General features: G+C 33.9%; 1 protein-coding gene across 1 annotated transcript; it reads right to left on the bottom strand.

The window, feature by feature from the left end:
- Window positions 1–22,934: 22,934 nt before the first annotated feature.
- On the bottom strand, window positions 22,935–25,789 carry LOC125837718 (probable glycosyltransferase At5g03795). Its single transcript, XM_049516793.1, has 4 exons — window positions 25,472–25,789; window positions 24,708–24,982; window positions 23,978–24,326; window positions 22,935–23,655 (listed from the first exon to the last, which is right to left on the bottom strand). Exons 1-4 carry the CDS (start codon window positions 25,787–25,789, stop codon window positions 22,993–22,995), a joined length of 1,605 nt encoding a protein of 534 aa, XP_049372750.1. The 3' UTR covers window positions 22,935–22,992.
- Between the last annotated feature and the right edge of the window lie 382 nt (window positions 25,790–26,171).

The raw sequence follows: 26,171 nt of genomic DNA, 5'->3' as shown, positions 1-26,171 counted from the left end.
TCTAGATAAAGTACAAAATTTGACCTCACAGGCTGCAACACATATCTTCCGTTTCTCTATATTCAAAAAACCATATCTCCTCCTATCGCTCAAAGTTTGGGTGTATAATTGGATGAAGAAGCTAGACAATGCTACCTTAAGTCATAGGTAGTGTCTTTACTAATCGGCACTCAACATGATACTATCACCACATTTTGCATCTCCTCGAAACTAGAATGTCACAAACTCAACACTAAGCCTCTCCACTATACTCATTTTATGAAGCAACTCAAAACAATCAACTATGAAAGCATAAGCATCTTCATAATCAGTACCCACGAAGAATTTAACTTTATGAACTTAAAAAAAAAAAAACATGTTGATCACTAGTCATTACAGGCCCTGTAGTCAATCGGGGAAACGTGCCTATTTCCAAGGACGCATCCATGCGAGGAGCCACATCGACTGCATGTTGTACTCCCTGAACTTGAGGTGCTAGTGAAGAAAATACTGGGGGTGCCTGTCCCTGATCAGATAACCCGCTAAGATAAGTGAGAACCTGATTAATCATCTCTGGAGTAGGCTGGAGTGGTACTTCCTTCTCTTGAATCTGCTCATCTTCCCCTTCGTCACTCTCTCTTACTACCTCGTCAGTCGGGGGATGAGTCACCACTCTATCCCTAGCTGGACCAGGTGTTTGTCCTCTGCCTCTAGTGGGCCTTCTCCCGCGACCTCTACCACGGCCTCTTGCCACTGCTCCCCTTCGAGCTGCATCCCCAACGGTTGGCTCAGGCGTACCCTGTCTTGCCGGTGTTGGTGTTGTCACACCTGTTGCTCTAGTTCTGACCATCTGCGAGATAGAGTGAAGAAGGTCAGATACCAATTTGTATCAACCAGATACCAATTGGATTCAAGTAATAGCAGAAAGAAAGAAAAATGTGAGTTTTCCTAAAGTCCTATAGCCTCTTGAAGAAAAGTAAAGGCGTCCCCGTACCGTTCCGCAAGACTCTACTAGACCTGTCCTTGTGTGATGAGATCATCGAACCTAAAGCTCTGATACCAAGTTTGTCATGACCCAAATTGAGTCATGAGTGGCACCCACACTTAACCTCCTAAGTGGGCGGACCAAGGAATCTAAACCCCCACATATACCAATATTTTAACTACGACTAACAACAATAACGCGGAAGCTCCAAAACTTATTAAAGTAACCAATCAAATAAACCTCTAAAGTCTATTACATATTATCCCCAAAATCTGAAAGTCATCACATCAAGGACATCTGTTCTTAACATATCAAGTCTAAAAGTATTAGAGACCCCAAAATAAGTAAATACGTTGGTCCATGTCCGAAAATCAAGGACATCACACCATAACTGAGAGAATCCAGCACGAGCTAGAAGGAATAGCTCACCCTGAAATCTGATGTGCGGGAGACTGGCTAGAGCTGAGGGCGAGTCGAAGTCGATGGTACACTTGCTGCACTCCACAAAAGAAAAACGCAGAAAACACAAGTAGGAGTCAGTACCAGGAACACGTACTGAGTAGGTATCATCGGCCAACCCAAAATAGAAACTAATATACAATGAGTAATAGTATAAAGTCAACTATAGCACTTAGCAGGTGATAAGAAACCACAACATGAACAAGTAACAGTTGAAGCAAGTACGTAATCAATCACAATATCAAGCACACACACGAGGACTCATGCCTCTACATCACACTCGTTTGGGAAATGCGTTCATTGAGATTGAGTACATTAAGTTAATTCAATATCTTTTTCCTTTAAGGTTACCGTGTCGGAACGTGACACTCCGATCCAATTATACCGTGTCGGAACGTGACACTCCGATCCAAAAATACCGTGTCGGAACGTGACACTCCGATCCAATAATATTATTAATTTATCATTTATTATCACTACTTTTCCGTTCATTAATAATATTACATCAAGCCTTCTTTATTCAAGGCATAACTTCAATAGAGAGGTGTTCAGATTATAAATCTCACGGTCTCAGGATTTTAGACCAATCACAACCACACAATCAAGCCACACAATCACACAGTTAAGTACATAGAGAACTTCACAATATCAGTCAATGCATATCAATCGCTATTAAGAGTTTATCTATCAAATAGAACAAACCATAACCTACCTCCACCGAAGAACCGAAGTCAAGCAAACTACTTCTCCAATGCTTTTCCCTTCCTCAATGCCTCTGAACCTTTCCAATCTATCAAATATATTTATGCATAATTTGTAAGTTAGCGAGTCCATAAACACTCATATTATTTTATGTCTAGCCTAAACCCAAAAACTCACCTAATTTCTATAATCAATTTCCTAAAGTTCAAACCTATGAATAAGTCTTAATTTCTCCCATTAGCATATCTTTAATGGAATTTAAATAATATAATGTACCTAATATTTAATTACCTATCTCAATTCATTAAAACTTAAATCACAACATGATAATTTTAAGAAGATAAGGACCAAACCCACATATTACAATTGACCGTAGCATTACTGTATAAGGATGATGGCTGCATGTTTAATGTAACCTCCCACATATATGGATTCTATATTTTTCCAAGTATCCTATTGCCATTAACCAATCATATCTCATCATGGTTTAATTATTACCTTCGTTACCTTTTTATCCAAAATCTCAACCAATGAGTGGATCAAATGCATGCATATATTATCGCTACACCTTCCGCTTCGTGATTTCTTTAATCCACTAACAACTATCCGTGCAATTAAATAATTACCACCCCCACTTACATTCAAAAACCCAATTTGCCGGTCCATAAAACCAATTCCTATAACACCATATGCACATATATAAATTTAGCACAGTAATTTCCTTACCCCTTAACAATTCCCATCATTATCTTGAAGTTGATCACTTGGAATTTTTCCAATGACTGCAGGTTCCACGTAGATTAAACAAACAAGGTTTCCACCAAAGTTTTCAACCCAAAGGCGTCAATAATCAATACCCACAAATTTCCCTTACAGTCTAACGACAATTCATCTCCACATTACTATTGATGTAAATTTTAACACCAGAAATAGAACAATTCGTAGAACCAAACCTGAGAAGCTCGGCTGCTGCTCTGCGTAGCTTTCACACGAATAAACCCTCTTCTCAATTTGTTTTTACAGATTATTCATCACCCTAGTTATTATATGACCAATTATAAAAGTGGTAAAAGTGGTCCACTATTAATTTTAATATATCTCCTTTCACCACCAACTAAAATAATTATTAAAACTACCCCACTAAATTCATAATTGTAGTTACAAATAGTCCAAAGTACGCATTTAAAATCTATCGGAAAGTATTTTATGAAATAAAAAGCTCTAGTACTCAAAACGACCAAACGGGTCGTTACAGTAATCATGTACCACATTTAACATAAATGAAACTAATATAAAGGATTATATTATCACATTTTAATTCCAAAGAGTGACTTAAAAACCATTTTAAGGGCCTCAAAACTATAACCACATAGCAATGAGTATTTCTTGCTAGTCCATTACCAATGAACTTACCAAATTTCAGGTCAATTGGAGTCTATAAAAATATTTCCAAAGCTATGACCAAATTCAAATTCAAGTGGTTTATGTATCTTTAGGAATTAAAACAATATGACTTTATCATATTCAGATCAAATTTTAATCTGACAAACTACCTAAAATCCATCTAAATAATTTTCTATGGAACCATCAAATTTCAAGTCAATCAGAGATCAGAAAATTCTTGACCACCTAAAATATGACCAAATTTGAAAAACAGTCATTTTAGACCACAGTTAAAAATTAAAATAACACGATTTAGATTTTCATTCTCTTTTTATAATTATCTCATGAGCATGAAACATATGTTATGTCATTCCTTTGGCTGAGGCACTAAATACCTTCTTATAATAAATTATTCTCTAAATTAATACACTTGAGAATCCAAGATATTATGTTTCTCTCTTTTGACTGAAAACATCGATATGTCTTCTCATGAATTAATTAAGCATTACTAGTATTTTAAGGTAAATCAACATTTACGTAAATAAATATTTACCACTAATATTCACTTAGAATAATTTATACTTGATGAAGTGAGGATGTTCTAATGACTAAAATACATAGATCATTTTAGTGAATCCTATTTATTAATCATAATTCTCAATTCATCTATTACAAAATATATTATCACATGTATAAAGTCTAAAGAATTTTCAACGATTTCAAATAAATAAATCGCTTAAGTGATAACTATTTATTAACCAAAACTTTCTTAATTTATAAAAATTGATATATATGTAATGAATAACATGCTCAAATAATTATTGAACAAAAAGAGAAAAGAAAAATTCAATTGACCTGAAGAGTGACTACCACTATCACTTAACAAGGTTTGGAGTCAACAATTAATCAAGAACAAAATTTATAAAGTTGAAAAAAAACTTCACAATCAGTTCAATGATAATTTGTTCATCAACAACCTCTATGATTCCCTTTCTTATCAAGCTTTGCAAATTTGATGGAATAATAAGAAACAAACCAAAAAAAAATTGCAACTAGCCACTGAAAAAAAAATCAATCAAATGTGCAGAAGTTCGTACTTTCATTTATTAAATAAAACAAATCCATTGAACTTTAACTTTTCTTTTAACTGATGAAAAGTTTTCAATTTGGGTTCCATTAATTTAAAAAATAAAGGACTTCAAATAATCATTAGGACAAATGTTTACTATTGCTGTCCATTCCCACGTGAAAGTGAAAAATTGTCGCCAACACATTTTACCCTCTTGATCATCTCAAAATTTAAGAGCGTATGTACTTTAGTCAACGAATAAAAAACCTTAAAGTTTCATCTCATTCATTTTTTTTTTCGCGATAAAAATATATTTACCAACCATGAATCATACATACAATTGCACATACATATATTTTATGTTATCTATAAAGATGTAAGTATGACTCTGATACCAATTGTTGGAAAACTATATGCACAGCGGAAGCATACCTAAATCATACAACTTACATGAATAATAGACAACACATTGTTTATACTAGAACAAGTACAACCATGTTAGGGCATATAAACTTTCTGAATTTAATTTCAGAATTACCTCTTGAAGTGTGAGCCGATACCTTCAAGTGAATCCACAAGTTAGTCGACAAGCTAGAAACTTCAAGCAAATTCATAAGCTAGTCCACAAACTAGACCACAGTTCTACGGTCTTCTACAGTAATCCCAAGTTCACTTCCGAACCCTCTCAATACTTGGGTGGACAAGTATTTTATGGAAAAAAATTATCTATTTTCAAGGGTTAGAAGAATCCCTATTTATAGAGATTTCTTCTTAGTCCAAGGAAAAGGAATACCATGTCTTTCCTTAGAATAGAAAGACATGTACATCTCCCTTTCCTTAGAAAAGAAAAAGTCATGTCCTTCTTCCTTTCCTTAGAATAGAAAAGGTGATATACTTCTCCCTTGCCTTAGAACATAGAAAGATGCATACTTCTCCCTTTCCTTAGAATAGAGAAAGACACATACTTCTCCTATTTCCCTTTACAATAAATTCTGAGTTCTAGATAAATATGGGCATGATAGGGACCACATAACTAATTAGCGAGGCTTCCTATTATGAAAATAATTCTAAATAATTAATTTGAATTATTTTTACCATAATAAATTACAAATCATTCCACTAGAAATTCGTAATTGCACTCCTCTATTTATATTTCGAAATTCCCCATTAGACACATATATAATTCCCCATGTTAAGATAACAGATACTAATCAATAAATTAAATTACTGACGAACTTAATTCAATGATCAATTTCCTTTAGAGCATTGCTTAACTTATTTCATGTGTCGGATTCTTAAATCCACTTGCAAGGTTTGACACGATGAAAACTTTTAAGCTTCTAAAAAAGGCATATCATCAATCTCTATATCGAGACATGAATTCCATCAACTAACTTATTATTTCACCAATATATATTATCATCATCCAATCTACCAAGAATATTGACCCATCTTAGAATCTCACCTTTTAATAAATCAAAACGATGATTAACATATACAGATCATAATAGTTATATCAGGATTAAGAATATAAGTACATTTAATAGTTTAGAGAATTGCTTTTGTCAGTAAGTCTAAAGCAACTATCTCTACTCGGTCCCGTTCAATACATACAAAATGCACTAGCACAAGAAGTTGGAACTATATCATTCCCATAATCATGATAAACTACATATAATCTTGTGCTACAATCGTATCGATGGCATGTCCAATTTCCATCTTAGATTGTGAACAAAAAACCTTTGTACTTATAAGAACCGATGATTTAATCCTCTGTGTATAAGCTTAAACTCTATACACTAAATCATCTATTATATAAGTAAACAAGCACCATAAACGAATATATGATCTATTAAAATAAATAAATAATTATTCTATAATAAATACTATATCTAAACACGTGATTAATAGTATATATCCCAACAATATAAACGTGTAGAATCATGCTCACAATGTCTGTTCATTCAATAACTTTGATTGCATGAGATCCACTTGCGTGTATTAGTAAAAAATGGAAAAATTTAGGTTGAGATTGACAAATGAGTTGTCTTTATTACACGAACTATATGAGTTATCCATTGCGTGTTAATTTAGTAAGACTAAATTTTATGGAAAGAGACTTGTGAAAAATGAGTAAATGACTATGGATTGGAAGCAATGAAGACCACTAGGAATTAGGATAAGCTTCTTATATACACTTAAGGATCTTGAACTTAAGCGGAGGCATTCGGAAAAGGAACAATAATAATAATAATAATAATAAAAAAAAAAAAAAAAGTGTTATAATTGTAAATGCAACAAACAACAAATGATGGTACATGTCAAAAGCAAGAAACTCTAGTAATAAAGGTTAATACTATGACAGAAACCACCAAGCCTAACCCGTCAAAAAGCAAGACAATGTTCCATTGTCTACTAACCTTCTACTCTAATCCACAATCTGCACGTCCTCCTATCAAATGTCATGTCCTCAATAATATAAAGTTGCATCATGTCATGTCTAATGGATGTATACAAATTCTAAGAAAAAAACTAGTTTCGATGTTGGTCATTAGGGTTTACTTTTTGATTCTATTTGACCCCATCTTTTATATTGTGAGATGGACTCGTAATCTCGTAAATTTTTTTATATAGTCTTGGAGATTACTAAGATGGTTCGAGAAGGGAAAGTGATCATGTGAAGGCTTGTGGTGTGTTTGCTTGACCTTCGAGATAGGTTATGACTTACTCTTATTAGAGTGATCAGTTTGGATAGTATCTTATTGTATAAAGCACGTTATGAGTTGAGCGTAATGACTGAACTTGGAGTATTGAATTAAGATTATAAAAATTAGTTTTAAATTCTTAATAATCATATATTATTTGCATTTTGTAACTTTTAACAAGAAGTTTTAGATATTTCAAATATCATATCAAGTTTTTTGTTTAAATATTTCTGATTCATTGTTTTACTATTTGGTATGAGTATTACAATTCATTATTATTTGGATTATTATATCACGAAACTTAATATGTTTACTTATTTCAGATTCATTGTTTTACTATTTGGTATGAGTATCACAATTCATTGTTATTTTGGATTATTAATTTATTATTTCGCGAAACTTAATATGTTTACTTATTTCAGATTCATTGCTTTACTATTTGGTATAAGTATCACAATTCATTATTATTTGGATTATTATATCGCGAAACTTAATTTTTAATACTTATAAATACACTTTTATAATTACTTATGTAAATTTATTAAGTAAGATGGTCGTACATAGCGAGCTTCCACAACAAATATTGTGGTCATTATCGAGAAATTGAAACATAGATGGATATTACAAAAATATTTTGTCTATAAGTATTAGTATTAAATATTTGCACCTAATAACATTAAAATGTAACTCATTATATACATTTTACCTATGTAACTAAATATAGTTATTCAATTTTATATTCTGACGATAATTAATTATTTATCGCTCAACAATGAATTCATTCAAATTGGATGAGTGTTACCTTCATCAATGTTAGTTTGTACTTTTTTTCGTTATTGATTACACTATGTTTTTTAATATAACTTATATTGTGTATACTACTTGCTTGAGATACACGTGCAATGCATGTGTCCAGAAACTAGTCTATTATCTATATCTATCTATATTTCTATATTACCTTAAATGCATGAACTCCTAACTTGAATGTTAAATTACTATAATATCCCTAACTTAGGTTGTGAATTTTTCGATGAGTTGTGACTATTCCGATAAGTTGTGACTTTTTTCAAAGGGTTGTGATTTTTCGATGAGTTGTGACTTTTCCAAAGGGTTGTGACTTCTCGGAAAGTCACTTTTTCGATGAGTTGTGACTTTTCCGATAAGTTGTGACTTTTTTCAAAGGGTTGTGATTTTTCGGTGAGTTGTGACTTTTCCAAAGAGTTGTGACTTTTCCAAAGGGTTGTGATTTTTCGGTGAGTTGTGACTTTTCCAAAGAGTTGTGACTTTTCCAAAGGGTTGTGACTTCTCGAAAAGGTCGTGACTTTTAAGATAAGACACAAAAAACGTTTGTTCATACTACCCTTTGTTGACTATAAATAGATGGGTTTCCTCTCATTTTTTAACCACAATGTTTTTTAATCTCCTACTCTTCTTCTTGCATTTTATTTTTTTTGTGTAAGTTATTGTCGTTGAGTGAGTGTGAAGTTAAGTGGAATATGAGGTACCACTATTCTGATGAAGGAAATCGTTCTATCCTAAGAGGGAACATTCTATAACCTCGAGTACTTGAGGAAAATAATTTTGATGATATAATAATTATTTTTTTGCTTAATATATACATTAGTATGTAATGTTCCAATATATGATGTTAACATGATGTAGTATAAATTCATTTGTTTTTGTTAACAATTTTTCTTGTGATGTAAATGTAACACCCCAGAAAATTTTTGAACTAAGACCCGAACCTTTCTTCGTAGTGAGTGAGATTTTACCAAGGAGTTTAAAATTTCTTAAGTGTTAAGGTCACTAGATGTAGCACCTTGAGTTTCAAAAAGAATTAAATTGGAAATAGCAAAATCTGAAATTTTGCAAGTTATGCTTAAGTATGAGTTTTGGGTCGACTTCAAACAACCATAACTCCTAGCTCAAGATGAATTAGGTGTGCTACCAGATACCGTAGTGAAGATCTTTGAATTATCTTTCCAACGCCGCTGAGTTTGCTAAGTTTCGAGGTCGGATGAGTGAGATATGACCTTTTGAAGATAGGCTGTCCAGTTTAGGAAAGTTAGCCGAAAATAAAGAAGGGTATTTTGGTCTTTCCTTACCCAATAAGATTTAATTCGTTTTTAGTAATATTTTAGGGGTCTAATCTGATTAGGTTCAGTTTTATAATTCTAAAATACACCTAGGGTTTTAGTTGAGAGTTCAAGAAGAAGAGAAAAGAGGAGAAAAGAGAAAGGATGAAAGCGTTCGTCGAGATTCTTGCATCTTGTTGCAGATTTTCGCCATGGGTTTGATCCCTAAGAGGTATGTAAGCTTCCATAGTGTTGGGTTCTTTCACCCACATGCCAATTATGATTTATTCAGCGTAATTTCGTTCTTGAAATTTAAGAATTTAAGTTCTTGATGAGTTCTTGATAAGTGTTATTGAAGTTTCATTAAGTTTTGAAGTATGATTCAGCTTAGGTCAACTTTAAACGACCATATCTCTTAGCATATTAAGAGTTACGTGAGCCATAACCTATCCAATTAAAGGTAATTGAATCTACTTTCCAACCCCACCAGTTTCACGTCAATCCAATATATGAGTAAAAAGTTATGATTATTTTAGTAACCAATACAGTGCTGTTACGAATTAGCCGACGGGAAAATATTGAAAATAATCGTTTTTTTTGTCTTTTTACCTCCAAGAAAACCATCAACGAATTTCTTGACTAATTAAAAAGCTCAAAACAGTCAGATTTACATCTTCACTCATGAAAATCATAATTTTTGGCTATAGAGATTTTAATAAACTAACTCGAGAATCTCAAGAAAGGTCTTCTTGATTGTTTACCTTCAAGCTAGGGTTTCAAGGCTTCTAATCAAGTTCTTCTTCAAGATTCTTAAACATTCTTCAAGATTCTTCAAGAATCTTGTTCTTCTAGGTATATAAGCCTATCATAGTGTTGGACTAGTTCGTCCTCACGCCCTACATCTACTTTCATATAAGAAAAAGAGTAATCTAGGATACTTGAGATAAGTTGATTTTGAGTTCTTGAATTCATATTTCTTTTAAAAGTTCTATTCCTAATTATCGAATAGCTATATTGTTATTGAGATCCTTCATATCATGTATCATAACTCTTGAATTCATAATTCAAATTCAAGAGAGAGTTAAGAGTAGAGTTCAAGAAAGCCTTTGAGTTCAATTGTAAATTCTTTGAGATCAACTATCGATTTGAACTAAGTTTTGAGGAAGTAAGTCAGAGAATGAGAAGAGTCACATACATGAGTTTCATAATGTTATGTAGACTTACGAGTCAAGTCGTTCATGCCCATAAATTCCGCATGAACTCCAAAAGTTGAGTATCTTTGAGAGGAGTAGTATCTTCAAGTTCTAAGTCTTGAGTATTGAGTTCCTAATCCCCTTTGAAATTATATTTCTAAGCATGGGACTATTACATGTTACCCATAAAGTCTTTGAGTTGAATTGTTCATGCCCATAATTCCGCATGAATCCTATAAGTTGAGCAGTCTTGAGAAGAGAAGTATCTTTGAGTCCTTGAGTTGAGTCGTTCATGCTCATAATTCTGCACGAACCCTCTGACTTGAGCATTCTTGAAATTAGTAGTATCATTGAAGTTCTTGAGTTCCAAGTATTTGAGTTCTATCTATGGTTATTGAAAACCTTGCATTGAGTAGTTCATGTCCATAATTCGGTATGAATCATATTTTAAGAAGTCTTTTACAAACGTTTTAACTTTGTTTTAAGACTTAAGTTTTGAGTTCAGTAAAGAGTAAAGAGAAAGAGTAAAGTTTGAAGTCATTTTCTTCAAAAGTATATGGGGACTAAGTATTCCCAAAGAGTTTATAAATGTTTTCACATTTAAATAAGAACGGAAACTGAGATTTCCAAAGAGCCTTCGGGCTAGTTTTCAGAAAAGAGTAATAGCTTTCTAAATGAAGCAAGTAGGGAAACTGAGATTTCCAAGATAGCCTTTGAGCTAAGTTTTGAGAAATTATCTCAAATCAGCAGAAAGAAGTATGTTTTTAAAACATAAGAGCTAGTATATTTTTGGGAGTAGTATTGAGCACCGATATGGGGGAGAGTTCAGACAACTCACAGCCCCCATAAACCATGTAGTCATCATGGATAGAAAAGGGTCATACTTTTTAGATGAACCCTTTTCACATAGACTAGTGGATCCATTAGTAGTTCAGGTCCTATACCTTTGGCCGGGTATAGGATGCGCTAGCAGCGTGAGGTAGATCGTTGTATCATCACTATAGCTCTTATGTGATGGTTGTCGGTTAGAGAAACTCCCACAGAAGTTATTGTATTTTTATATACATCAGTTTATTGTATTTTTATATACATTTCAGAGTTATGTTGTATCCTTGCATACACACAGATTTGACAGCATGTTTTAAACAATTTGTTTCTTTATATTGCACTTGATTTAAATTGCTTTATATTGAAATGAGTTCAGTCATATTTAGTTGAGTATCCAGAGTTGAGTATCCAGAGTCGAATATCATATCTTTGAGTCGAATATCATATCCTTGAGTTGAGTATCTAATCTCGGAGTTGAGTAAGTTTGAGTAGTTTTGAGTACCCTTGAGTATTCCTTGAGTTGAGTAAGTTTGAGAAGAGGTAAGCATGTTTCATTTCTATCAAGTTTCAAGCTTATGTTTATGTTTTAGAATTCCTCTTACATGCTCGTACATTCCACGTACTGAGCCATTTGGCCTGCATCTTTTCATGATGCAACACATGTATTCAGGATCATCAACAGGAGCTTCGTTGATACATCCGAGAGTTCGAGTTAGCTATGGTGAGCCTTCTTACTTTCGGAGGATTTCATTTACCTTTCAGTTATATCAGTTGTTAGGATGTCGTGGGTCTTGTCCCGACTTCCATCTTTATCAGTTAGAGGCTTCATAGATAGTCAGTATAGTTGAGAAGTCTGTATCATTTATTTTATTAAATGTTTTAATGACTAAAGTTGCCTTTTTATGGCGAGTTGTATATATTTTATTATACAGAGTTTTCTTTGGACTTAAAGTTTGTATTTAAGTTTTACGAACTTTTATTTCAGTTTTTAAGCTTTGTATGCTTGAATCAGTTTTCCGCTTGTAGTCAGCCAGGATGAGGGTTCGCTTGGGGACCAGCAATGGTCTTCGAGTGCCGGCCACGTCCAGGGTGTAGGCTCGGGTCGTGACAAACTTGGTATCAGAGCACAGAGTTTAAGTGTCCTAGGGTGTCTATGAAGCCGTGTCAGTAGGATCTTGTTTATGGTTGTAGGGCCCCACTTCTATAAATGAGGGACTAAAGACATTTAAGAAAAGTTTCCCTTCTTTCATACTCTTAATCGTGCAATAGAGCTATGTCATAAAGACTTATTCTAACTCGTGCATTTCTCAGAAATATTCGACTACCCACCATACTAGAGGTGGTTGAAAAGTAGAGTCAATACTTTGTCGACTAGTTGTTCTTAGCAAGAGTTTTAAGGAAGTCATGAGACTCCAAAGGGGATTAAGAGAAGTCCAAGAGTAAGTTAAGTGTTCAGTTTCAGAGTAATGCCCTCATATTCATATGAATCGTGCATTTGAGCTAAAAGCGAGTTGTACTCTTTTCCTTAAGCCTTGTTTCAGTTGAGATCCTTATGAGACAGTATGATTAGAGCTTGGGGTAAGATTTTCACCCGAAAAGGTAGCATGAGTTATGAGATCATGAGCAGTAGTAGTAAAAGTGCCCACAGTTAGAGGAAAGTATGCAGATGTTTAGTAATCCTAGAAAGGGAGATTGTGATGAGGCAAGCTATGTTATTATAGTCATGCACCCAGTAAGTTTTGATGAGGAGTTTTTCCTTATGGGTAGACTAAGAAGTGATGAGTTGTGAAGAGCTCAGGATAGGAGGTAGAGTAAGAGTTGCAAGTCAAGATGAGTTAGAGTATACCTTAACTAGAAAAGGGTTATGAGGATGTGTCATCGTGTTTGTAATGACCAAGTGTAAGTGGTGAATAGAAGAGCAAGAGTATTCATGAGGTGACAGCTCTAAGCTAGGCTTATAATCTTTAAGGGAAAGCCCGTAATATTCAAAGTGTTATAGAACTAATTAGGCATTGATGTATAGTGAATGAGTGAATAGTACTCAAGTTGTGAAGGGAAATATGATAGTAAATTATAAGTATGAATACTAAGAGGTGAGGATTGGCTATTTGTCATTAGGTCATAGTGGACGAGTGCTTTTGAATTTGTATCTAGTAGTGGTAAGTTAGTATAGTAAGCAAGCAATCATATTAATATTCGGGTTTAGTCATAAACATTAAGCTTGAATTTGAGATGAGTGTCATGATCCAAAGAATGGAACCATGAGGGTGATGGTGTTAGTCTTGAGATTTGATCTTGTAGACTTGGCATAGAGTAGGTGAGGAATTAAAATGTTAGCTCCTATGAATATGAGTGGTACAGGTGAGAGACCCTAACCTTTAAATAAGGGCAGTGAAGTGTGACTAAGTCACAAGAGTAAAAAGAGCAATAAGAGGTAGACCATTTAGAGATGATGGAATATGTCCATAGCCTTCAAGTGTTAGCTTTAGACCTAAGGAAGAGATGACAAGATGAGATATTGAGTCAAGTGTTTGAGATTAAGATGGTAATGAATTCAAAGAGTTTAGGGATGTCTTTTTAGAGGTCCTTTTTGTAATGGAGTGATGTTAGAAAGAGGAGGTTGATGTTCTTACCGTGATAGTGATGGTGTGATAATTCCATCTAAGATTATTAACAATGAGGAAGAAGAGGATTAGATTTTACTAAGAGAAATAGTTAAATGAGAGCCCTTAGTTGGATCTGAAGGAGTTGGTTAGTAGGAGTCCATGGAGTTGTTAGAATACTAAGCTTGAATGTGGTGTTAAACAGTGATGGTCTTGGGAGGAGATTCCTTATCGAGGTATAGAACCCAAACTTAAGGATTTGGGTTAAGCTTGAATGTAGTAAGAGCATACCATTAGACACAGACCTTAGTAAGAGTAACCTATTGCATACCCAGTTCAGCGGTCATTCGAGGACGAATGATCCCAAGGGGGAGATATTGTAACACCCCAGAAAATTTTTGAACTAAGACCCGAACCTTTCTTCGTAGTGAGTGAGATTTTACCAAAGAGTTTAAAATTTCTTAAGTGTTAAGGTCACTAGATGTAGCACCTTGAGTTTCAAAAAGAATTAAATTGGAAATAGCAAAATCTGAAATTTTGCAAGTTATGCTTAAGTATGAGTTTTGGGTCGACTTCAAACAACAATAACTCCTAGCTCAAGATGAATTAGGTGTGCTACCAAATACCGTAGTGAAGATCTTTGAATTATCTTTCCAACGCCGCTGAGTTTGCTAAGTTTCGAGGTCGGATGAGTGAGATATGACCTTTTGAAGATAGGCTGTCCAGTTAAGGAAAGTTAGCCGAAAATAAAGAAGGGTATTTTGGTCTTTCCTTACCCAATAAGATTTAATTCGTTTTTAGTAATATTTTAGGGGTCTAATCTGATTAGGTTCAGTTTTATAATTCTAAAATACACCTAGGGTTTTAGTTGAGAGTTCAAGAAGAAGAGAAAAGAGGAGAAAAGAGAAAGGATGAAAGCGCTCGTCGAGATTCTTGCATCTTGTTGCGGATTTTCGCCATGGGTTTGATCCCTAAGAGGTATGTAAGCTTCCATAGTGTTGGGTTCTTTCACCCACATTCCAATTATGATTTATTCAGCGTAATTTCGTTCTTGAAATTTAAGGATTTAAGTTCTTGATGAGTTCTTGATAAGTGTTATTGAAGTTTCATTAAGTTTTGAAGTATGATTCTGCTTAGGTCAACTTTAAACAACCATATCTCTTAGCATATTAAGATTTACGTGAGTCATAACCTATCCAATTAAAGGTAATTGAATCTACTTTCCAACCCCACCAGTTTCACGTCAATCCAATATATGAGTAAAAAGTTATGACTATTTTAGTAACCTATACAGTGCTGTTACGAATTAGCCGACGGGAAAATATTGAAAATAATCGTTTTTTTTGTCTTTTTACCTCCAAGAAAACCATCAACGAATTTCTTGACTAATTAAAAAGCTCAAAACAGTCAGATTTACATCTTCACTCATGAAAATCATAATTTTTGGCTATAGAGATTTTAATAAACTAACTCGAGAATCTCAAGAAAGGTCTTCTTGATTGTTTACCTTCAAGCTAGGGTTTCAAGGCTTCTAATCAAGTTCTTCTTCAAGATTCTTAAAGATTCTTCAAGATTCTTCAAGAATTTTGTTCTTCTAGGTATGTAAGCCTATCATAGTGTTGGACTAGTTCGTCCTCACGCCCTACATCTACTTTCATATAAGAAAAAGAGTAATCTAGGATACTTGAGATAAGTTGATTTTGAGTTCTTGAATTCATATTTCTTTTAAAAGTTCTATTCCTAATTATCGAATAGCTATATTGTTATTGAGATCCTTCATATCATGAATCATAACTCTTGAATTCATAATTCAAATTCAAGAGAGAGTTAAGAGTAGAGTTCAAGAAAGCCTTTGAGTTCAATTGTGAATTCTTTGAGATCAACTATCGATTTGAACTAAGTTTTGAGGAAGTAAGTCAGAGAATGAGAAGAGTCACATACATGAGTTTCATAATGTTATGTAGACTTACGAGTCAAGTCGTTCATGCCCATAAATTCCGCATGAACTCCAAAAGTTGAGTATCTTTGAGAGGAGTAGTATCTTCAAGTTCTAAGTCTTGAGTATTGAGTTCCTAATCCCCTTTGAAATTATATTTCTAAGCATGGGACTATTACATGTTACCCATAAAGTCTTTGAGTTGAATTGTTCATGCCCATAATTCCGCATGAATCATATAAGTTGAGCAGTCTTGAGAAGAGAAGTATCTTTGAGTCCTTGAGTTGAGTCGTTCATGCTCATAATTCTGCACGAACCCTCTGACTTGAGCATTCTTGAAATTAGTAGTATCATTGAAGTTCTTGAGTTCCAAGTATTTGAGTTCTATCTATGGTTATTGAAAACCTTGCTTTGAGTAGTTCATGTCCATAATTCGGTATGAACCATATTTTAAGAAGTCTTTTACAAACGTTTTAACTTTGTTTTAAGACTTAAGTTTTGAGTTCAATAAAGAGTAAAGAGAAAGAGTAAAGTTTGAAGTCATTTTCTTCAAAAGTATATGGGGACTAAGTATTCCCAAAGAGTTTATAAATGTTTTCACATTTAAATAAGAACGGAAACTGAGATTTCCAAAGGGCCTTCGGGCTAGTTTTCAGAAAAGAGTAATAGCTTTCTAAATGAAGCAAGTAGGGAAACTGAGATTTCCAAGATAGCCTTTGAGCTAAGTTTTGAGCAATTATCTCAAATCAGCAGAAAGAAGTATGTTTTTAAAACATAAGAGCTAGTATATTTTTGGGAGTAGTATTGAGCACCGATATGGGGGAGAGTTCAGACAACTCACAGCCCCCATAAACCATGTAGTCATCATGGGTAGAAGAGGGTCATACTTTTTAGATGAACCCTTTTCACATAGACTAGTGGGTCCATTAGTAGTTCAGGTCATATACCTTTGGCCGGGTATAGGATGCGCTGGCAGCGTGAGGTAGATCGTTGTATCATCACTATAGCTCTTATGTGATGGTTGTCGGTTAGAGAAACTCCCACAAAAGTTATTGTATTTTTATATACATCAGTTTATTGTATTTTTATATACATTTCAGAGTTATGTTGTATCCTTGCATACACACAGAGACAACATGTTTTAAACAATTTGTTTCTTTATATTGCACTTGATTTAAATTGCTTTATATTGAAATGAGTTCAGTCATATTTAGTTGAGTATCCAGAGTTGAGTATCCAGAGTCGAATATCATATCTTTGAGTCGAATATCATATCCTTGAGTTGAGTATCTAATCTCGGAGTTGAGTAAGTTTGAGTAGTTTTGAGTACCCTTGAGTATTCCTTGAGTTGAGTAAGTTTGAGAAGAGGTAAGCATGTTTCATTTCTATCAAGTTTCAAGCTTATGTTTATGTTTTAGAATTCCTCTTACATGCTCGTACATTCCACGTACTGAGCCATTTGGCCTGCATCTTTTCATGATGCAACACATGTATTCAGGATCATCAACAGGAGCTTCGTTGATACATCCGAGAGTTCGAGTTAGCTATGGTGAGCCTCCTTACTTTCGGAGGATTTCATTTACCTTTCAGTTATATCAGTTGTTAGGATGTCGTGGGTCTTGTCCCGACTTCCATCTTTATCAGTTAGAGGCTTCATAGATAGTCAGTATAGTTGAGAAGTCTGTATCATTTATTTTATTAAATGTTTTAAAGACTAAAGTTGCCTTTTTATGGCGAGTTGTATATATTTTATTATACAGAGTTTTCTTTGGACTTAAAGTTTGTATTTAAGTTTTACGAACTTTTATTTCAGTTTTTAAGCTTTGTATGCTTGAATCAGTTTTCCGCTTGTAGTCAGTCAGGATGAGGGTTCGCTTGGGGACCAGCAATGGTCTTCGAGTGCCGGCCACGTCCAGGGTGTAGGCTCGGGTCGTGACAGTAAATTTATGCTTCTGAACATCTTTTTCCAAAATTATTAAACTTCTCAAAAGTGGAAATATGTGAATATATATGAATCATTTAAAAATTTATCAAATACAAAATAAATTTTATATTCAGTAATATGGAATAAACATTTTCATTTTGTCCCAACACTAACTATTTATTTATGTAAGTATAAAATTTATAGAAATACATCTATTGCACATTTATCCTTTAGTTATAACATTATAAATTCTCTTAGTTATTATTAATTATTACAAAAACGTTATTCACACTCTATAACATTCTTTAGTTTATAATATTATGAATTCTCATAGTTATTACATTAATTATTTCTATCTTTCATATTTTCTTGTATTAACTTTTTACCAATAATTTTAATATTATTACACCGCCCCTATATATATGATAACACGATGTTGTTATTTTTCCTTGGATGAATCATGCTTGATTGAATAAATTGAAAATCGTTTACAAGTATATGAACTACATCTTTGTTTGGTGTAATATAACCATGTGCTTATATATATGATTTCATAGATAGAATATATTATTTAATTTTAATTTTTAGTTCTTTTTTGATAAAAAAAAGGAAACCTTTCTCAGTTAACTATGGACAGTCAAATAACTATATTTGATTTGTGTATATAGTCAATCGAGAAGTTAAATATGACAGCCAACAACAAGAACATCATCTATTATGTTATAACTTATAAAATAAACATTAATATACAAAGAGTAGTTCTAAAAATAAAATGTAGTTGTTCTCTTCACATGTTCATATGACATCTAAGTAGTTTAACGTGGAAAACACGTGCAAAAGGACATTTGGTTAGATGATGACAAGAAAAAAACACAACAAATATCGTCTATAAGGTAATATTACTGAGATACAACTAATTACATGATTGAACCTCATCAAATTGAAATAAATATATGCATTATTGCATTCAACTAATAAAAATTTTCATTGACCATCTTCATAGATTCGCGTGAATAAGAGATATATACGACTATCCACATTGAACATTCACAAAAGAATCTGCAATTATCTTTTTTGGTAAATAAACATTTTTATTAACCAAAGTGAGAATTACAAACCATTAAAAGAAACAAACCCAGCCTGGACATCTCCCAGGAGTGTATGCTTCCAGCTCTATCTAGACTGCTACTATCTATTACTTACCCTATTCATTCCACATCAAAAATTAATTATACATGGTACCAATCTAACATCTGTAGTTTCATGTTTAGTTTCGGCTTCATTCCTCCTCTTATGTGAACTTCTTGGATAATCTTCCTGACTAAATCATCACAACTTCTATTCTTCTTCTGAAATATCCTCTGGTTTCTCTCTTGCCAAATGTAATATACACTTGCTGCAAGTGTTATGCGAAGTATTTCAGCTTCTGGTAGCTTCCCTTTATAGTGATCTTGCGCCCATCTTTGTTCCTCATTCCACCCTTTTGTCTGCTTCTGGATAGCTTGCCACCTTAAGACTTTTTGCCGAACCTTGCCTGAGTAGTGACAGTTGAAGAAGAGATGTTCAATGTCCTCATTTCCAGCTTTACACAATATACATCTGCTGTCCTCCACACTACCCCAAGTAAGCAGTCTGGCTCAGGGGCGGCTCGACAGTGTTAAAAAAAAGACATGTGCCTTAGGCCCCAAAATTTAAGGGGCCTCATTTTTAATAATAATAGGTTATAAGTTATTATTATTTTTAATAAATATTGAATACTATTTGTAGAAAAAGTAATTTTTCACGAAAAATGAAGGAATTATTAGAAGAATTTGACATATTTGGAGTACTATATCTCATTAAAAATAATTTAAAATAAGAATGGTTATATTATCAATTGAAAACTAGAACAAATCAATTAGATAAAAGTTATTAACAATTTAACTTAAGGCCCCGTTTGATTTTTGTTTTAGGCCACGAATATGCTTGAGCCGCCCCTGGTCTTGCTTTTGTCAATAGCCTCCGATGCAATGTTAAGAATAAAATAAAGCTCCATTTTGGACATGCATAAGTATTACATACCAATTTTCTCCATTCTACTTTTGGGTATTCCCCTCTCAGTAGTCGGTACACCTGTTTAATTGAGAACTTTTCCATTTGTATCACTTGTGATTCATTCCATCCCACAGCCTCCAAGACTCTATGTGTTTGTAAGATCTTCCTCACCATCCATGAGGCCTAGTTTGCTTGGATATTCCATACTGTCCCTTGTTTCCCATAGTACATGTGCACCCATTGGACCCATAGCTTGTCCTTTTTCTTGCTCAAGTTCCACAAAAGTTTGCAGATGGCTGCCTTGTTCCACTCCTGGATACTTACAATGTTCAATCCTCCTGCAGTTTGTGGCTTGCACAACTGATCCCATGCAACCAATGCTTTCTTTGATGTATTTGCCCCTCCAGTCCATAAAAAAGTTCTGCATAAGCCTTCAATGCATGTGATCACTTTCTTTGGCAATATAAATACTTGAGACCAAAATACTTGAACAGAAGACAATACACTTTTAATTAGCTGAACCCTTCCTGCATATGATAGGAATCTAGATGTCCAGCTTTGTATCCTTCCTAGAATCTTATCAATCAATGGTTGGCATTGCACCATAGTTATTCTCTTAGTACTTAGGGGGACTCCCAAGTATCTAAAAGGCATTGCACCTAGTGAAAATCCTAGCTCCTGTATTATGACCAGCTGCATTTCAGTTGACACTCCTCCAAAATAAATGGAGCTTTTATCTACATTTGCTTCCAGTCCTGAGGCTGCTGAAAATACTTTAAAAAACTCATAAACTTGTTTAACAGATGTGAGTTCCCCTTTAGTAAATAGGAGCAGACCATCAGCAAAACTTAGTTGGACCAGCTTCAATTTAGCACATCTTGGATGATACTTGAAACTTGGAGACTTTTTCAGTTGTTTCAATAATCTTGTGAAATACTCCATGGCTAATACAAAGAGATAAGGTGATAATGGGTCTCCTTGCCTTAGCCCCTTCTTAGCCTCAAAAGGTTTACTGGGAATTCCATTAATCAATACAGTGTAATTCACTGTGCTTATGCATTGTACTATCCAATTCACAAAAACACTAGGGAAACGTAGTTGAATCAGCACATGTTTCACAAACTCCCATTCCACTGAATCATATGCTTTCCTCATATCAATTTTCATCATGCATCTGGGTGAAATCCCTTTCCTCCCATAGCCCTTGACCAATTCAGTACTTAGAATGATGTTATCATTGATCAATCTGCCTGGCACAAAAGCAGACTGCCCTTTATCAATTAGACTATCCATCACAACCTGCATTCTATTAGTGAGCACTTTTAAAATGATTTTGTACATCACAGTACAACATGAAATAGGTCTAAATTCTGATATTTTTGAAGGATGTTCAACTTTGGGAATCAGAGTCACTGTGGTACAATTTATAGCTTTATGTATCTTCCCTGTTACAAAGAACTCTTGTACAGCCTCAATAAGCTCCTCTCCAACTGTTGCCCAAGTTTGATTGAAAAAATATGCATTAAAACCATCACAACCTGATGCTTTATTGTCATTTATCCCTTTTAAAGCTTGTACTATTTCCTCCCTTGACACAGGTGCTGTCAACTGTGCTTGCTGACCTCTATCTAGTCTTGGTCCATCTTTCATTGCTTGCCCATCCACAACTGGTAATTGAGTTGCACAAGTCCCCAACTGATATTATTTTGTGCAAAACTTATTATTCAAATCTTCACTTAAAAAGCAATACTATTTACTATAACATATACTTTCTGAATTGGCAATCACGTGCAACACACGTGTCGAAAAACTAATATAAGTAAACATACAAATAAACAAATATATGATCTATTAAATCATTTGTTAAAATTGAATACACAATTGTTCTATAATAAATATTATATCTAAACATAATATGTAATATAAATTGCATGGTTAATAGTATATATCTCACAATACATAAGATGTGAGATGCAGAAATGAGGATGATGAGGTGGATGTATAGACATGCTAGGAGAGAAGATTAGAAAATGAAGATACCGAGGATAATATAGGAGTGACCTCTCTAGTTGAAAAAATGAGAGAGACAAGACTGAGATAGTTTAAACATGTGAAGAGGAGATTCCTATATTCCTTGATGAGGAGGCCAATATGAGAGGTTGGCAAAGGTGGGTTTATATAAGAAGATATGAAAGTCATGAATTAGGCGCAAGGTTAAAAGATAGTGGAATGTTGTCTCACTCCCCTACATGATAAGCTGAGTTGGAATATTGTATAAGCATTGTTCTCGACTACGGCTACTACCTCTGTTTCTTATGCTTCTTTACCGCACTATTCTTCTCTATATGATATGTTATCCTTTCTCTAATATTCTCTATATCATACTGTCTTGTTATGTGATACTTGAGCTGAGGATCTTTCGAAAATAATCTCTCTCTATCTCTACGAGGTAGGGATAAAATCTGTGTACACATTCTATCTAGGACACATTCAATCTGGTCCCATACCACACTTGTGGCAGTACAAACTAGATATGTTACTATTGTAAAGATCCATGGGCTTATGCCTCATGTCTCGAGGCTTATGCTTTGTCCTATACTAAGTAGAATGCCCCGCCTTAGGCTCCGGCCTTTTAAACCACTGCTTTTTTTGTTACAGAGTATAGTTTTAAGACTTTGGATCAGGGTCTGATTATCATCTTGAAATTAATCCTTTCTCGTGATGTATGACTAATGTCTAATGTGTTAAAACCAAATTTACTGATGTGTTAGGCCTTGTTGAATCTTTTTTTGAACTAAAATAGTGTCAGAAATTGTCCTGTCAAAAGCAAATAGACTACTTCCAGAAAGGTGGATGAATTAGAGGTTATTACTAAGGTAATATAAAAGAGGCATTTGCAGAAAGAAAAATGACTTAATTACAAGTTACAAGTAACATTTATTTCAAAACTGGAAGGGTTTAACAGCAAAAATCAGAAAACTTTTGACAGAAAAAATCATCATACATTAGTTCCATTTGTATATACTAGGAGTATCTAATTTAGTTGAATTTGATTTCCATTCAACTGTTGAAAGTTGCTCTTCTTTAAGTTGTTGAAAATAAGTACTATGTTAACTCCTATTCTTGAACTCTTATATTCAATCTTCTTAGCCATATGGAGTGAACAATCATATGAAAAAGATCAAATCTTTTAGGAGATCCATTGATCACAAAATGCCTTTGCACTTGCTTCACTCTCCTATGCATTCTCAAATACTGACTCTGAGAAATACTCATCAGTATCTTCTTGATATTTGGTATGTCCTTCACACCAATAGTCACAGAGAATGCATTCCAATTTAAGACATCACTAAACGGTGGCACATAGCTATCTGATATCAAGACAGGTATACATTCTGCATATATCGCTTCGACAATTCTTGGACTTGCAACTTCATATCCACTTGGACATAAACAGAACCTGCTGTTCTTCAACATGGTTTCATAAGATTTGTCATTTGGAAGTTTGTCATAAACCAGCACATCTTCATCTTTTCCTTTCCATTGTTCTAGTAGATGGTGTCTTATGTTACCATGTAAACCACCAGCAAAAAATGCTAGGATTGATCTTCTTGATGGTGAGGGACCTCCAATGAGTCCTTTGATATCGCCCGTCTTGAGATTGATTTCCGGTAAGGATACATCTTTTAGAGGATTAAAACCTTCTGAGGTATTAGCATTGCATAGAACTCTTATGGAGGTGTTGAAGAGATGTGGAACATATGAAGTCAAATGTGGCCCCTGGAGACCATCAATAGAGAAGCTTTTCATCAAAAAGGCAAATTTGATGACACAATGTCAATCAAACTATCAACTACTCCCTCCGTTTCAATTTATTTGTCTTGCTTTCCTTTTTAGTATGTTTCAAAAAGAATGTCTCTTTCTCGACAATTCTTTAAGTTCAACTTTACACATGACATGTTTAAGATCACAGAATAAAACAACATTTTGATACATTCCTTACTTTTTTAAACTCCGTGTCAAAGTCAAAACAGACAAACAAATTGAAACAAAGAGAGTATGTCAGAGTCTGAAACTAGTTGACTCTAGAGAATTTGCTTACCCAATCATGACAAGAGAGCATGAAGTGATCAGCACCACGACTTCTGTTCCAAAAAGAATGTCTTTCAGAAATAACTTTGACATAATCAGCAACAGTTCTACCAATGGCATGCATATCATGGGCACCAGGGACAAAAAGGTATTGAACCATCACAACTACACTGAATGGTAGAAAATACACCAAGGCCTCATCTGGATTTTTTGTTCTATAAAGGCTCCCCCTTTCCATTTCATGTATAAATCTTCCCTCTGTTGAATATATACTCCTACATGGACCATTATGGAATATTGGAGGTTCTCCTTCCTCATACACATATACCTTGAAGTTCTTCTCCATTTCAAGATAGCTCCTACAACATTTTCGCGAAAGATACAAATTATGAACACAACGTTACTGTAGATTTAGTTTAAGTTCTATGCACTAACGGTATATACACAACCAGTTCATGTATACAGTATTATAAGTAAATCTATATGATAAACATTAACCGATAACATGATAAAATGGTAGTTTATATAACTTAAATTAATGTGAGGTCAAACCAATAAGGCCTGTGCTGGACTGGTAATTACTCCTATGTCTTTAATTATATGTCTTGGATTTGACGAAGTGGCATTTGTTAGGGAGAGTATTACCTCCTAAGAATTTAATTGGACTCTAATACAGATACCACACATTGAAAGAGAAACAAAAAATAAAATAAAATTGTGAGAGGTAGGATTAGTAGTACCTGTGGAAGGCATTTGCATTATGGTACATGGGGCCTTGAGGAACATAATCAGGGTCATGATGGTTAGATTTCATACTCCCATTTCTAGCAGCTTCTCTTATTGATGATCTAGATTTTGCCAAAATTGCTTCTAGCCTTTCTAACTTGCTATACATTTTAAGCACCCCTTTAGTTGCATTATTACCATGTTCTTCTCCTTCATTAGATATATCCTTATCAATCTCTTCTTCTCCTTCATTTGATTCATCCCTCTCAATCTCTTCTCCTTCTTCCTTCTATTTACAAGTTAGCAAAGCACAATAAGAAGAAAATAGATCAACATAGAGTTTAAGTTCTATACGCTGAAGGCTACACAATCACGTTACTTAAAAAAAATCAAAATATTTTTTCAAGGAAAACAAGTTCCTTAAAAATGAAGAAAATGATTTCCCTGATGCAAATAGGGAAAACGAGTTCCATAACTGGTCTTCCAAACTTATTGTCTCCTCTTCACCCCCCCCCCCCCCCTCCAAAACTCCCACTCCTCCACCTTTTTCCCATCCCATAGTGTTTACACCAAAAAAATAAGTAAAAGATTCACTTATTTTTCAAGAAAATATTTTCCTTTATACTTAACATGCACACCCATAAAGTAAACACAATCATTAAAACCTTCTATCACATGTTAAATATACTAACACTGACAATGTATATAACTTAAATCTGTATATACATAAGAAAGAAAAATACAACAATATATAAAACAAGGGAAAAGTAGGATTTACTTGGGGAGGTTGATGAGGTATTGACTCTTCTTGAACTACCAAATTCTCATGAAATGAATTATTGGTGAAAGGAGAAGTAAAAGATGAAGAAGCCTTATGTTGCTCTTCATAACTACTTAAAGACCTCAAAGAATAAGAGTTAAAGATTCCAACAGACTTCCATTTCCAAGAAGAAGAAAATGACACAAAAGATGAACTACTTTGTGGACCTATTAATGTACAAGCAATAATTGAAAGAAGAATCAAAGGAATGAAAACCAAAACAACCAAATTAGATGACAAAAATGAAGGCAATTGCAACTTCTTGAAAGACCACATTTTCTAATTTTGCATGCCCACTATACTATCTTTAAATAAATAAATAAGAACATTCTGAGATTCATTACTTCATTTCAAGTTATTCTTTGCTGCAAAATTGCATTATTCTTGCATATAATGTGTTTAAAATAAGCTAAAAAGGGCACTTGCTAAGTAGCCAACACTTTTATGGGGATCTTCTCCTTGAAAAGTTTCCTTAAAGTTCAAGTAATGAAAATTTTATACTTTACTTTTCTCCATTTTTTTGTGCCAATAGTTCAATTCCCAAAATCTAATTTTTCACCCTTCTATGCTTTTGTGTACCATAGCTCTGCTGTAGAAGTTCAAAATAAAATTATTTTTTTAAATTTTAATCTTAATAGTAATTATTCTTAAAAATTAT

The sequence above is a fragment of the Solanum verrucosum genome, unplaced genomic scaffold, assembly GCF_900185275.1.
Source record: "Solanum verrucosum unplaced genomic scaffold, falcon-dt-bn FXZP01000029.1, whole genome shotgun sequence".
In the NCBI taxonomy this organism is placed as follows: Eukaryota; Viridiplantae; Streptophyta; class Magnoliopsida; order Solanales; family Solanaceae; genus Solanum; species Solanum verrucosum.
This window is presented reverse-complemented; position numbering and strand designations above follow the sequence as displayed.